General features: G+C 44.8%; 1 protein-coding gene across 1 annotated transcript in view; it reads left to right on the top strand.

Annotated features, from left to right (window-relative positions):
- Window positions 1–15,218, top strand: part of DAB2IP (DAB2 interacting protein) — a 138,154-nt gene that overhangs the window by 14,813 nt on the left and 108,123 nt on the right. The window contains exon 2 of the mRNA XM_017745394.1: window positions 5,771–5,874. Coding sequence (XP_017600883.1) covers window positions 5,771–5,874 — 104 coding nt within the window. The remainder of the gene's footprint in view (window positions 1–5,770; window positions 5,875–15,218) is intronic.

The raw sequence follows: 15,218 nt of genomic DNA, 5'->3' as shown, positions 1-15,218 counted from the left end.
GGCGTGGGAGGAGTAGGAGGTGGGGGGAGGGGAGGCGCGGAAGGCGACTCAGAGGCAAGAGCCTCAGGCGGAATTTGAACCGCAGCAAAGGTGGGGGGATTAGGTGGGCCAGAGAAAACAGAGGCACTGTGTTCGCCGTAATGACGGTTCCGATCCTGAGCGATCTTAATTTTTTCTGCCGCTTTTTTCTCTGCCTGTACCATTAAGAGTTCATTGTGGACAACTCTCCATAGTTTAGAAATCTTTTTAGCTGGCTTATCGTCATCTAAGACAAGATCCCAAAATTCATCCCCATACGCGCGCCACTGACTTAATTCATGAATGGAGTGGGGGTCAGTGAAAAAACTATAAGAGCGCGCATGCGTTAAAAGAACGGGGAGGTCTTTCTCAAGCTTAATTCTTTTAAAGTTACGCTTAAGTAAAAAAGCTTTAAAAAGCTCATATGCTGCTTGCCTTTCCATAAAGATGGTAATAGACTTTAGCTGAGGGAACCAGTGTGCTCCGATGTTTTCTGGGATTTGTTTTCTGTATTCCAGCCACTTCTAATAAAGCTCTTCAGTTCACACAACTGTCCCAGCCACCGCTCTTGGAGCTGCAGAGAATTGTGTGGCTCTAAGTGGTGCTTCAGGTGCCTTTTGCTGCTTTTAGGCTGCAGCACAGTTGAGTCAGAGACACACTGAACATGGTGCTTTTGTAACACTGAAGTCACCTGTGGAGAAAACAAAGGTACTGGTAAGAAGCTGGATCAGTTTGGTGTAGTCACTGTGGGGAGCATTAACTATAGGCATAGACTCAGTTGTTTAAATTCGAAGTATTTTGTGCCAGAGTGTAGCCCAGAAGGCAAGTAATGATCCCAATTTATTTTTTTGTTCTGTGTGTAAACAGTTAGATAAGGGAGAGGGTTTTTTACTAGCTGTAGTTCTGTAAACAGTGTCCTTAATTGTCTGGAAAGGTCATGAGAGCATGAGAAAATGTGAAACTATTTCTGCTTGGAGCATGAAATGTGTGGGGAGTATATCAGTGGTTCTGATGTGGAAGAGTTGTGGGTACAGCCAGGGGGATTGCTGGGCTTTATGGAAGTTTGTGAATGTTTAAACCAGAGAGTCTAAGATGCAAAAAAGAAATAATGATATTCTAACATAAGAAGTGGGGGTGACACAAGTTCCCCTAGCCTGGAGAACACCCTCTCTGTGTTCATTAGCTTTGCTTTCAGAGGAGTTTACTTGTTCGAAGGGCATCAGTACCTGCCCTAAACTTCTGCTTCATGACCATTTTCATTTAGAAGTCTATTTTATTGCCTAATAAAGGTTTGGCTTTTAATTAATTTTGTATGGTTATAGTATTGCTGTAAGGGATCCACTGGAATTCACTGTGGATCAGCAGGGCTCTGGGTGACATATTCCAATAAATACTTCTGCAGGTAACCGAACCATGAAGGTGGCCCTTCAGCTGTGTTCCTGGGCCAGCTCATGGCAGCAGGAAGGGCTTTTAGAACCTCTCACAGCTTCTTTGTCATTGGAAATCAGACATTTTGGCATCTCTGCTTCCCACTTGAAGTTCTTCACGCCTTGTGAAGGGGAAAGTTGGCTCAGCTCAGTGTTTATTATTTTCTGTCATTGTCTATTCCAGTTTTTAAAAGTGCCTCTATTCCCTCCGAAATCCCCATTTGGATTCAGACTAAAAATGCATCTTTTCTCCTGGGTTCCTGTGGCCACCCAGAGCTGTCTGAAATGTAGATTTTTCTGCAGCCTCTCCTGAGTGTCTGGAATCACACAGACACTACAGATACCTGTCCTCCAGGGATTGTTCTTAATTCATAAATGCTACCGTGAGCCATGTTAAATCACTGTCACTGTGCGTCCTCCTCTCCTCTCTTGGGTTTGTAATAAGGACTTATTAGATAATGCAGAAATTAGAGGAATAACACCTGAATTCATTAAGCAATAAAATTAATTCACGGCCTATAATTGTATGAGCAGGAGACCGGTAATTCCTGTTCCCTCTGGTTTCACAGAAACTCCACCCTGGCAGGCGCTGGGGCACCGGCGATGTCGGGCAGTGCCCGGTGGGGCAGGACAGGGAGGAGCTCAGCCCCGCTGGCGGCTCAGTGCCGAGCTCGGGAGCAGCCTGACCTGTCCAGGGCTCCCTGCGGCCTGAAGCTGGTCCCACCAGCCCTTGGTTCTGGAGAACTCAGAGTTTTCTGCAACACCTCTAGACGATCCGGTGAAGTTTTATTGTGCTCCAGAGTCTCCTTTCCATAGGCACGTCCCTGCTGTGGGAGCAGGAACCTGCCCTCCTGCCGTGTCTCCCGGTGCTGCTGCCTGCTCTGGCATTCCAGTCATACTTCTCTTTCTTGCTGCCTCTGATGAAGTCATCACCTCTCCTCTCATTCCCGGCTCCTTCCGAGTGCCATGGCATGTGCGCTGCTCACCAGCACGGCTTCGTTGTGGTGAGTTCAGCGAGATGATTTCTCCTCTCTCACTTCTCTCCCAGCACTCACGTTGGACCTCCCTTTCTTGTTTGGAGCTGGAGCAGGTTCTTATCGGGAAATCAACTTGCTGGCAAGTGCCTGCTTGTTGTTACTCCTTCCAGCTGCCTCTCTTTGCTTTTGTTCGTGCTGTCTCTTCCACTGGCTGATCCCTGGAATTGTGTGAGGTGGGGGGACCGTGAAGAGAGATGAACAAACAAAGGTTAATGTATTTTATTCTCCACAATGAGAGCATAATCCTGATGATCTCTTGGAGTGGTTGGGATCCACAGGAGCAGGTAATGCAAATGTAGGAGCACCTCACTTGCTAAGTGAAAAGTAAACAGTATTAGTAGTTGTTTGTGTGTTTGCTACACATCACAACCTGCTTGGAGCAACGTATGAGAAGCTGAATCAAAGGAGGCAGTGATGTTGGGTGGGTTAAACAAGAGTTTGGGTGCCAGGAGCTGCTCACAGCCTGTTCTGCTGCTGCCCTGGAGCCTTGGGATTGCTGTGCTGCTCCGTAACGATTCCGCAGCATGAAAAACAGGCATGGAAGAGTGGATGGAGGATTAATTATTCTGTCAGTGCCAGTGCCTTGAATTAGTTAACAAACCAAATGTGTTTATTACTGTACAGAAACAGTTTCAGAAATACTCATAAACCTGAAGTCCTGAATTAATGTGCAGTGTTTGCAGTGCTGTGTGTCCTCTTGGCAGTGGGATATGTTCAACTTAAAAACCTCCTGGTGCCTTCCACAGCCAACAATGTGTTGGCCCAGCTGTGTGAGATAACCTGGGAGAGCTTTCAGGGTAATTTCAAGGAGGTTTCTCTTTAAAGATCTTACTCCATACAGGGGGAAACCCAAAACATTGCAGCCTTCTGTAAATATTTGGAAAAGCAGGAAGCCTTGTTGTTTTCTTCTCTCTCTCCTGTCTTGTATAACGTGGGTGAGCCTTGAGCCCTCTGTGCTGTTGAGAGGTGACACAGAACTGCCACTGAGTCTGTCCAGACAGAGATGGAAGTTCAGGAGAGGTTGGGAAGAAAATGCTGAAATCAGACACTGAATCTGATCTCTTGTAGCTTGCATATTTTTTGCACAAGTGGGCAAATTTGTCAGAAATCACAGAAAATAGAGCTGGAAAAGATTTCAGGAGGTGTCTGGTATCCATCTGCCCCAGGAGAGGGGAGGGAAGGAAGCTCATTGCCCCTGAACCTCGTTGGGCAGGGAGAGCTCTCCCTCTCTGGACCATCAATTCCAGTGTGTAACTGTCCATGGCAGGAAGGGACCGTTTCCAGTGCATAACTGAAATATCTTCTGCTGCAAATTAAAACATTTCTTTCTCAGCCTCTCATGGCTGTGGAGAGTTTTTATTATTGGCTTACAGTGCCCTTTTCCATGGCCCTGGGCTTGCTGTGGCAGCACGGCTGATGCCAGGCCCTGGGCAGAGTGACCTGGCCTGAGATGGTGCCTCCAGCCCTGAAGAAGTAAAAAGGGCACTTAAACCTTTATATATTCATACTGCTCACCATGTAAAGCTGTTCTGCTGTACATTCCTGGAGTTACTAATTTACCTGTAAGCTATTTTTATTAACCTTTAAAACAAACAGCTCCCCCCACATCCCCCCCAACACCCACACCCAACCCTCCTTCTGGTTATTTCTGGTTTCTTACAGAGGGTTTTTTCTCTCCTGCAGTGAAACCCACAGTGCTTAAACGAAGCTAAAATGGAGATTTGACTCCGAACATTTTATGATCCTTAAGTTTAATAATTATAGCAGGATTTAGGTCCTAAGCCAGCTCTCTGTTTGGTCTGGATCAAACTGATGTGTTTGCTGGCTCTGCTTGGGGTATATTTTAATGATGAAGTGAGAAGCTAAATCGGGGGGCTTTTACCCCCATACAGGTGCTTTCCCTCGGTGCTGAGCAGTGTTTGGGGCTGGGGAGCACCTGGGGAAAGCAATTTCTTGTAGCTGCCTTTCATGTAATCCCATCGTTCCTGTTTTCCAGCCAGGTGTGTGAGAAATGCTTTAAACAATGTTGATTTTTCCGGTCATTAAGAAAATGCAAAGCAGCTTCTTCGGTTGTCATCTCGAGCTCACTTTCAAAATGCTGTAATCAAGTAGTTTCTTTATGACAGTCCAAAAACAAAAGAAGGCTCAAAGGAATGGGGTGGGAGCCTGAATCTTGTGAGAGGAGATGACACCAAAGGATTTTACTGCTTGAGATTCAAAGTGCAGCTTTCTGGAGAGAAAGTGCCCCAGACATTTGAAGGCTCAGCTGAAAGCTGGGAAGCCAGTGAACGGCTGATTTGGGCTGGCTGAGTTTCACACAGGTTACGTGGCAACCAAGGAAGGTGTCACTGAGCCGTCACCTCACCCAGTCCATGGCTGGAATCTCAATCTGTTCCTTTGGAATAGTTTAAGATACATCCCAGCAATTGTTGGCTGGAATTGCTGGTGTTGTTTCGTACAGATCTCGGGTGATGGCAGGCTTTGGCAAGGGCAGAACCTTGCTGGGGAAACAACCTCCATGGAAATGCTTGGCTAAGGAGGACTCTGGAATGGTTTTGGGAAGGGAAGCTTGTTACAAGGTCTGAGCATCATTGAATGGCAGCTTGGAAATAAATCTATTTTTCTGAGTTCCATGGTGCTTTCAAAGAGGGTTTGTAAACTGAGGGAACACCACCTTACAATGCTGTAGCTGACCTGTCCTAACATCTTTCTGAATCTCCTGACAGTGTTCGGCATATTTGTTAATTTTGCCTTTTTGGCCCCCTTCCTTTCTCACCGACAGGGAAGGAGGTAAGTATTCCTATCCTCATTTTATACTTTAGCAAAAGCAGGATTTAATGATTTTTTCCTGGTTCCAAAACAAATTGCTAAAGGCATTAGAGAGGTAACTAAAGCATCCCGTGCCTCCAACCCCATTAGCAGTTTCCCCCGAAGAGGATCAAATCCACGAGTGCACGGATCTGTACTTTGCATATAATTCTCACTCATCTCAATACAGTTTCTGTTTACTCATCTGCAGACTGGAAATAATGATAATGCCAACCTGTCAGGCATTATCTGAAGCTTACAGTTGTATGAAAAATGCTAATTGTTGAAGGTGAAAGTCTTGCTGATGGAATGTTGTTCCAGGCAGCTCGGGGAAATGCGAGCAGAAGCCGTGGGGTCGTCACGCTGGCTCATTTGCGAGGACATCTCGAAGGAGACGCGGCGTTTTGCACGGCCTGCTGGCGTTCTGGGCTGTCCCTGTGTCCCTGTTTGTAACTGTGCCTTGTTTTCTGTGCCCCGCAGAGTCCCCCCCGGAGCGGTGCGGGCAGAGGCGCAGCATGCCCAGCGGCATCTCAGAGAAGAACCCCACCATGGAGCCTGCGGCCACCACGCCCTTCCGGGTCACGGTCAGTGTCTCCCCTCTTCGGGAGTGCTCTGGGATCCTAATGAGTGGCCTGGGGGGCTGCCAGAGGGGAGAGGAACTCGCTCACCCTGAGAGGAGAAGTGCTTCGTGTGAAACTGGGTTGGTTACTTGTTTGTGGGGAAATGGGGTGGTGTTAGATACTGTTAGCAACAAGCAGCTGTCAAATGTATCCTGGTAGAGCAGTAGGGTTTGAGTGGAGTCTGGAGCAGTTCGGGTAAGTCGTTCACTCGGGAGACTTTCCTGGAGAGGTTTCCTTGGTGAGTCCTGGTGCAGTGTATTCCTGGGTGCGTTTACCTGTCTGCAGCTGTACAGTGTGTGCTCATACTCCTACAGAGAGAAAACCTCCTCTAGAGGAACCTGTCATTAACTCACGGGACACCTGCCAAGCTGGGATTGCCCAGAGCCTGGGATCCTGTCCCAGCAGGAGCCTGGAGGATCCATCCGCTTTTTCCATGACTTCAATCCCTTTGCTTTGAGATGTCACTGGTTGTTCACTAACATGACTAACAGTGGTCTTGGTGCTCCATGGGAAGGGCACTGCAATGTCCATTTACAAATGGGAACAGGGACCCCAAGAATGGGATCTGTTGGTGCTGAGCCCTGGCTCTGTCACTGCCCCGGGTCAGCGCAGTGTGAGGAGTCTGAGCACAGACTCCCCTCCCCACTCCCTGCACTCCTCCATCAGGTGTCTGGGCTGGCTCTCATTGCACACAGGTATTTTTATTCAGAGAAGACACAAATGGTCTTGGAGCAGGTTTGCTCCATGCAGGTTTTCTCTGCAGGCCACACCTTCTTTACAGACTCAGCTGTTGCTTACCAAACCCAGGGAGGCAGAACCAGAATTTCAAAGGAAAGACAATGGTGCAATCTGAAAAAAACAATCTGAGCACACCCAGTTCACCTGAGAACATTTGCACTGGTGAATGAGTCATGATTAGCAGTTTGTACAAGGAGTTTATTTTAGTTCTGTAAATTGTTCTTCCAGCCATCAGAACCTATAGATCTCAGTGAATGAGTATCCTTGAACCTTAAACAACTACTGCTTGTTGGTGACAAAGGCAAAACATGATGGGAAAATCTGGATTCCTCACAAGACAGAGGATTTGGGAATATTTTTCTTAGTGTCCTTGTAGTCAATGAAAATAAAAAGCTGTTTATTCCTTTCCAGTGGCATATATCCTGCTTTTTGGGGTTTTTAGAGAAGCTATTCCAGCTTTGAGCAGGTCAGCCCTTGGTGGTGGAACAGCTGACGTGGGATTCAGTTCCTTGCTTTGAGCAGCTCTGTTACTCAGTGTGGATTAAATAAAGGCAGCCAGCACACGGGTAATGCATGACATTTGTCTTCTCTGAGTTAAAATCCACCCTCATCTGATTTCTCCCCTGCTCCCCCTCCGAGTGTCACTGCATTAATATGAATGGCTTCATTAGGTACAGTTGGTGCGGCTGCCCAGCCTTCAGCAGATGTCTGACTTTAGAAATATATTCTCCCTCACCTTCCTTCATTAACCAGAGGAACATTAGCAGTCAGTCCACTCCAGCCACTGGGAATAGTAATTAGTGCCTTAGTTTAGTGGTAATGGGATTATTACTTTTGAGCCTGCTGTTGTAGGTTTGGAAATTGTAAGCTTTTCATATTTTACAGCTGATTGTTCTTCCCTGACATCTCCATCCTTCTGCTGTTGAGTCTCCAAGGGCCTGGGAAGCTCAGGAGCCATTGGATTCAGCTATTTTGGCAGTGTTACACTCCCAGTTGCTTTCTTTCATTTCAAAACTAGAGCAAACTAGGGTGGAAATTTGGGAACTTCCCTTGGGAGCTCCCTTCCCATACAGCAGTTTGCTATATGGGAAGGTTACAGTTAATTGGGCATTGTGGTTTTTGAAAACAAGAGCTCCTGGTAGTTTTTGAATTATAGAACATAACCTTGAAAATCAAGTCTTAAGATTTCTGTATCTTAACATGTGACTAGCTGTTCTTACTCCTTCTCCTAAAAGAAAATTTTAATGAAGCTTCTTAAACTCGGAAAAATCTTCCCTAGTCCTGGTTATCTCATGCTGTATAATAATTATTTTCTGTGTAAATCCCTCCCTTCACTTCCATGCTCTCAGAGCTCTGTATGAGCTGATGCAGAATGGGAAATTCGAGGCTCCAACCCAAGTGGTCACTGAGCTGAGGTCCCTGTTGTGAGCCTGCTCTCAGAACCAAGTGTTCAGATTTTAGTCTCCACTTCCAGTGGACAACTGACAGCAGCTGGTGATGCTGCAGAGCTGGAGACACCAACGTGTCCCTTCTCCATGGCCATGGTTAAAGCCTTGCTTTTAGGAGAATCCAGAGAAGCATTTTGCCTCTCTGCATTGAATCCCAATAGTTTGAGGTGTGAGATGGGTTAAGCCTGACATTTGTGGGGTATTTTATCAAACTCGGGGACCAGAAGCTGGGAAAGTCTGCTGAGTGCTAATTAAATCCTTCACTGTGCCCACGTTGCAGGGAAGTGGTGCAGGGGAGGATTTGCTGAGGCTCACTGGGGAGGACTCGCTCCCATCCCATCAAGCACTGCCATCTATTGACACCTTCTGTTAGAGCCCGATTTACTTTGTTTTCTAGGAAAATATCCCAGGCCAAGCAAAATCCAAATTGCCAAAAAACTTGAGGAAGCATCTGTATTCTGTCTTTTACTAGACAGAATTTAGGATTTCTTTCTCCAGATCTTTAATCCTCAGTTCTAGCATTAATCATTTGCTTTCCAGGAGCACCAAAAACACTTCAGTGCTTCTTCTGGTTGAAGCCACATTGACTCCGAAAATCCCCAAAAACCACACCAAAACACAGTTTTTCTTCTTGTAATGTGAACTTGTTTTCCTGCAGTTTTCCTGCCTGTTTGGGCTCAGTACACAGCTGAATTTGCAGTGATCCATCATAAGCTACTCCTATGGCATTCCTCCATCTATCCTGGTTTTAATCCTTGATAAATGAAGTATTAAATACTAATGGCAGTAAATGGAAACTCCTGGAGAGATGAAAGTGAAGAGCCCTTCTGCCATTCCTCTTCACTGAACATAATCCTAAATAATGGGATCCCGGTTCAAGCTGCTGTGGACAAGATATAGAGGGATTTTTTTCCCAAGTTTTTGCCTGTGCATAATACACTCTATTTTCCATTTGATTTTTTTTTTTGTTTGAAAGCAGTCATGTAAATTATATTATAATGACTTGACTTTGGAGAATTTATGTTCCTGTATTATGTGGAGAGTGGAATGGCACTTCCCTCGGCATGATCACCCCTCTTTAATTGAAATGTAATTGTTTACTAAACCATTGCAGCTCAGAGGGAAAATTACTATCATTTTGGTCTGTGGCTGCATACATTAAAGTGCCCCTTTTACAGGGATTGAATTTAAGGAGAATAGGAACATTATTATCACGGATGCTATATAAACATAAAGCCATTATCATTAAACTGTCAGCTGCAAGTGACTTTGGGTAACCAGTGTTGGTGGCAGCAAGAAATATGGAAATTACTTGGAGAATGTATCTGTCGGTTCAGTCACCACTTCTGCAACAGGACATGCTTGGAAGCTTTGGGGTTGTGAGCATTTTAGGGATTGGAAGAAAAATGAGGTCATTTGGAGTCTTTGCAGTTATTTTCAGTCTCCCTGGTACTGCTTGGCAGAAATCAGGAGGGCTCACCTGGCCATCAGAGGGGTTCGTCAGGTACCCCAGCACCCAGACTTTGTACCTCAAGCATCTTTTGTGGATGGATTTCCAAGCTCTCCACAAAGGTGGTTCGTTCTTACCACCCTCATTTTCCAGCTGGGAAAACCAAGGGAGGGAAAACTTAACTAACTTAAATTTGATCATGCTCCAAAGCCCAAAAATATGTTCTGAGCCGAATTTCTTCATTTCTTATTCCCAATCCTGGTGTTAACCACTAGCTAAGCTATTCCTAATTACCTGTCTGAAATCCTCCTCAGTTTCAAGAGAATTAAATATTCTCCAAATTGATGCAGTAATGTGAAAATGAATAAGTGGGTTCCTGGACTCCCAAGTCCTTGTTCCCAGGGCAGACATGCGTTGGCTTTTCTTACTTTCTCTGCCAGCACCTTGTGTTGTCAAATTCCTAATTGCTTGTTATTTAAGTTAGAGTCCTCTGCCTTATTTTTCTAAGTCATCTTATTAACATAAATCTGTGGGTATTTTTAATCTTTAAATTTTGCTTGTCCTTTATGAGACATGAGACAAATTCTAGTTAAGGTATGAAGGATGAATTTCATTTTGAAAAAGGGAATCTTTTTCCCTTCTCAATGCTCCCTAATGTGGGGATTGGAAAGTGAACCTGACTGTAAAGATATGTTTAATTCTTTGAGTCTGACCTTGTATCTTGAATTTTTTTTTTTTTTTTTAAGTAAACCTGGATTTTCCAGTTGTGGAGTACTGGAAGGCAGCATGGTCAGAGATAGGAGGGACTGTCAGATTTCAGCACAGAGCTGCAGTCCAAACCACTGTGGATTTATGATGTGCATCAAGCAGGAGACAGGAATGACAGGATAAAAGACATGGTGCTATGACCTGCTTCACTGAAAAGGACTCAGCAAGGCAGGGTATGGATTTTTTCCCTTTTTGAACTGAGTATGTTCCAGGGAGGTCTCTTTTTCAGAGCCTGCAGCTGTCTGAAGGACAGTTTTAGAGAAAAGAAGAGCATAAGGGCTCATCAACAGCTTAATTCACACACTGAGGCCACTTTTCTATAGAAGTATTAGTGATCCTGTTGTAGTTTTTGTGGGGTTCTGGCCTGCTTTTGATTGCTGTCACACTGAGGTGGTTGGACAGCAGAAGTTCCACAGGGCAGGGGCAGGGCTGGCTCTGGTGTGTGGCCATGAGGAGGGGATGGGACATGACCTGGTCATCTGCTGCTACATCTCAAGGATGCTTTGTGAGGATCCTTACAGTGCCCAGGCAGAGCCTCTGGTTTAATCTGCAGCTTCAACCGAGAGGGAAATGCCACAAATCACTGAATTTCTGTGCCCCAACACCACTGAAATGTGTTCTAGATTAGGGCAGGAACTCACCTTGTTGCTTCCTGGGAGAAGCTTGGGCAGTGGATAAACGGGGAGGCTTGTGCTTCTGGGGAAGATAAAGTCAAATACTGTGTGGCTCTCAGGTGGGAAGAGGAAAACAAATGTTTCAGGAAGTTGCCTGGCTCTGCAGAGGGTCTGAATTGGCACAATTCCATTGATTTTGTTCAGCTACTCCAGATGTTTACACTTTCTCAGCCTTTGAGGACACTGAACCGATCCCTCTGGGTTGTGTGAAACCCATGACTCAGAGCAGGGCTCAGGGTCCTAGGGAGGTGAACAGCAGAAAATCCTTGGGACTGGGATAGATTCCTTGTGCCAGGAAGGAGAAGGGAAGGAGTGAGAATGAGAAAGCAGCTCCAAACTCCCTCTCTCCAGAAAGACTGAGCAAGTTTTTGTGGGATAAACCTGTGGTGTTCTCTTGATTTCATGACTCTTCTCAGATCCCTCCATTCCTCCACTCCTGGGGAAGCAGTGTTGTAGCCAGATGAGAAATACCAACAGCTCCTGTGTGTTTTCGTGGAGAGAGCCCATGGGAGGAATATTTAACATTTAGGCAGTAAGTAGGGCTAATAGGAAATGCTAATTCACATTTCATTCTTTTGATCAGTGTATATTGAATGATAATTACAGTGATAGTACTTGGCACTTCTGTAGCACCTTTCATCTGGAGCTGTTAAAGTGTTCTGCCAATCTGAATGAATTCAGGCTTGCAGGCACTGTGGGGTTGCAATTTACCATAATGCCTGAAAATAAATGGGAAACTAAGGCCTGGGAAGATTATACCACTTTCCTCATCATTCAAAATCTGTATGAAACAGTTGGGGCTGTGTAGTAGTGCTGGGCATCTCATAAGGAACAAAACCAACTCAAAGCATCATTTAAAATAGTGAAAGTGGTTTAAACTGGCCAGATGACTGGCCTTTACTCTCTGAAACATGTTAATTTAGCATTCTTTTTGGTGGTAATTTAACAATTCAATATACACTCAGGTGCTCTGGTGTATTTTTGTTTGAATTCCCCCCACCGAGAAACAATCTCAGATTCTCCCTGGATTTTTCAGCAACATACTTGGATCCATATCCGTTCTTTAGAGACTTCTGTCTCCAAAGGATGATTTGAACAGAAATGTTCATTTCAAAGCTACTACAAGAAAAAAATCTGATAGTGTTTCAGTCTCTTCCCACGAAGCCCAAGTGCAAACAGCCAGGACTAATTGATAGGCTGTAGGGAGGCAAATGGACCTGACTGGTTTCATTTCTGTGGAGTGAATGAAAGGCACAAAGTAAACAAACAAAAGGTTCAATTTGTTTAAACCTCTGGGCACTGAAAACTCTCTGATTGCTGGTAGCACAGAGAAGAGAGGGCCATTGGAATATGCAACATGACAGTGTCCCTTTAATTTATTTCTGGGTCACAGATAAAGAATTGTCCTGCAGATATGAAAGGTAGGATAATAAACACATTCCATTCTCCCTCTTCCAGCAGCACTGACATTGTGCTTTCAGAAAACAAGTCAAAGAGTGGAAGGTATTATCTGAATCTCCTGGAGACCTTCAGTGGAACATGAGTGCCCATTGCATCAGGACCTTCATCTCTGAACTTCTTCCATTTGGGATTTGTACTGCTTTAGCTCAGGGATATTGAGTATTTACTTAAATACTGAATTCATTGCACTGGAATTAATAGAAGTGTCTGTCGTTGCCACAGTTCACTGTGAATAGTTTTCAATACATTTCTACAAGTTTTGTTTCTGAGACAGATTTTGTCTTTAGTTTAGACTAAACACTTCTCCTTAATTGCCAGAACTTATTTTGAGCCATAATTTCTTGATCTTTCATTGTGGATGGTTCACGTGGCACCTGTGTACTTTGATAATAATGAGGGTGCTGTGACAGGAAATCATGTGAGAAATGCCCCATCCCAGCTGGAAGTGATCTTGTCTGTGTTGTTCACCCCGTGAAAGTGGCTGAGCTTTAACACACGTGGAGGAGCTTATGGCCCTTCCTGTTGAGCTGGATCATTTGGAAGTTGTTTTGGAGGTTTCTTCTTCCCCTCCAAATCCCAGCCTGGTGCTGCCTCATGTGAGGCTCTTTCTCCAGGTGGTGACACTGTTGTTCCAAAGCAAGTGCAGCTGCTTGGAACAGCAGGTCTGATTCCATGGTCTCCTGGTGACTGCATGGACTCAGGATACTGCAGGAAAGACCTTTGATTCCGCGGCTCTGGGTGGAGCACGCATGGGAAGATGACATTGATTTCTATATACTTTTTTCAAACTTTGGTTGCCATGGAAACAAGATTCCCTTTCTCCTCCATGCTGTCACTTTTCCTCAGCACTGCACTCTGATAAGCAATAGGCTGTGTTTGTCCTCCCCACACTCTTTTTCCCAGTGATATTCATGGCTCAGGCATCAAGGATAATTTGAGAGAGAGCTGGGGAAGCTCTGCTGCTTTTCCTGAGGTGTTCAGGTGTTCCCAGGCCTGGCACTGTGCCAGGAACTTTCTTGTCTTTATCTTCCTTCATAATTACAGTGGATCATATCTTCCCTGCAACATTTTTCAAAGCACCAAGGAAATTAGCTCCAGAACTAGTCATGTCTTTATTTCCTGAATGGCTCCGTAGTTCCCTGCACGGCTTTGCAGCATGAGTTCACCCTGAGCAGCATAACCTGTCCCTGTCCCTGCCCTTGTCCCCTCCCTTCATTCCTGTCTCTTGCGAGGTCATCTCCATGGCATTCCCAGGATGGGACAGGCTGACCTGGTTGGAGTACATAATTAAGGTTACTTCACTGGAGTAAACTCAAGGTTACTTTTACTTTACAAGGAGTCCCATGGAAAAGGCGAGGGGCGATGGGTACAGGTTGCCCCTGGAGAGAGGCCATTTAGACACAAGAGGAAAAAATTTTTTGCTGTTCTTAGGGGGTGGAGGAGGAGACCTTCACATCCCTTCCTGGGAAACAAGGAAGTGTCCCAGCTGATGTGGCACTGGCTGTGACTGAGGGACACATGCTGGGCCTGCCCTCAGGCCCTCTGGGAATGAAGTATTCCTTGATAATTAGCAACCAAGTCAAAAATAGTTAAGGAATAAGTGAATGACACTTAAATCTGCCTGATAGAATTGAAATTTCCTGCTGGGTGACAAAATTCTGCTTTAAAGATGGTAAATCCACTGCTAATAATTAGGCAAGAAATAATCACTGCTAAGACCCAAAAATAGGATCTGTCACTTGCAATGTCTGTCTTATTATTTTGAGGGATAAACTAGCAGTGAACTTAATTTTTGCCTCCAGTTCCTGAAGGATATTCTTTTTGGTTTATATCTTTCAGTGTGAGTGTTTTAACAGAATTGTCAGTTGTGCTGCCTCACATCACCTTCCTCAGCACCTCAGCCCAAAATCAGACACTAAGTACGAGCTGAGGAGGAAGAGGAAAGGAGTAAAGGTGGAGAAAAATAGCAGGGAGTACTCTTGCCTTGGTTTTCATTTCTCTCTGAGCTTTCTTAATCAAAAAGCTCTCTGATCTGTGTGTCCTGAAGGATGGAGAAATCATGAAAGCCAGGCTAGTACTCCTGGAAGTGTCGTATGTGTGTTATATTTATCCTTCCATTGTAATTTTTCTCCCTTTTTCTGAAGCTGTAAGTAGGAGGTGAATTAAACCGAAATAGCTATTTTCATAAATTCTGAGATGAGGATAAATGAACTTCATCTTCAGTATTTGCACAATGTCTGGGAAGTGAGTTGTCTAGGGAGGTAGATAGGGGAAATGCAGGACTGATGTATCATCTGAATCCAGTTGGTATTCCCCACACCTTTACAAAAGTGAACATTTTTGTTTGATTGCAGCTGTAATTATTGCTGAATACAAATGTTCCAATTTAAGCTGCAGAAATGTGGGGAAAGTCTTTGAAGCCAAGAGCATCTGCCTGGAACATGAGTTTCATATTTGAATGAGTAACTTTTACTGCAAAATTACACAATGAATCCCTACATTCAAAAGATAATAATATTTTTTTACTCTAAACACATCATCTACCAACTGCTTTTCCAAATTTATTGGCTTGGCAGCTGGTTTTGTAGGAAATGTGTTCCTAAAAGAACACAAGGTTTGTCAGTGAAAATAAGGCAGCTTGGTGTTGGTACCTTCCTGTAGACTTAGAGTTGGCCATCAGTATTGTGGAAAATGGGATTCTCTCTTCCAGTATTTGCTCTTCTCCAGGGGTTTCAGGTGGAATTGAGCAGGGAGATGCCTGACACAGCA

Source organism: Corvus brachyrhynchos, unplaced genomic scaffold, assembly GCF_000691975.1.
Source record: "Corvus brachyrhynchos isolate BGI_N302 unplaced genomic scaffold, ASM69197v1 scaffold59, whole genome shotgun sequence".
NCBI classification, from domain to species: domain Eukaryota; kingdom Metazoa; phylum Chordata; class Aves; order Passeriformes; family Corvidae; genus Corvus; species Corvus brachyrhynchos.
Note: the sequence above shows the minus strand (reverse complement) of the source record. Positions and strands in the feature narration are given on the sequence as shown.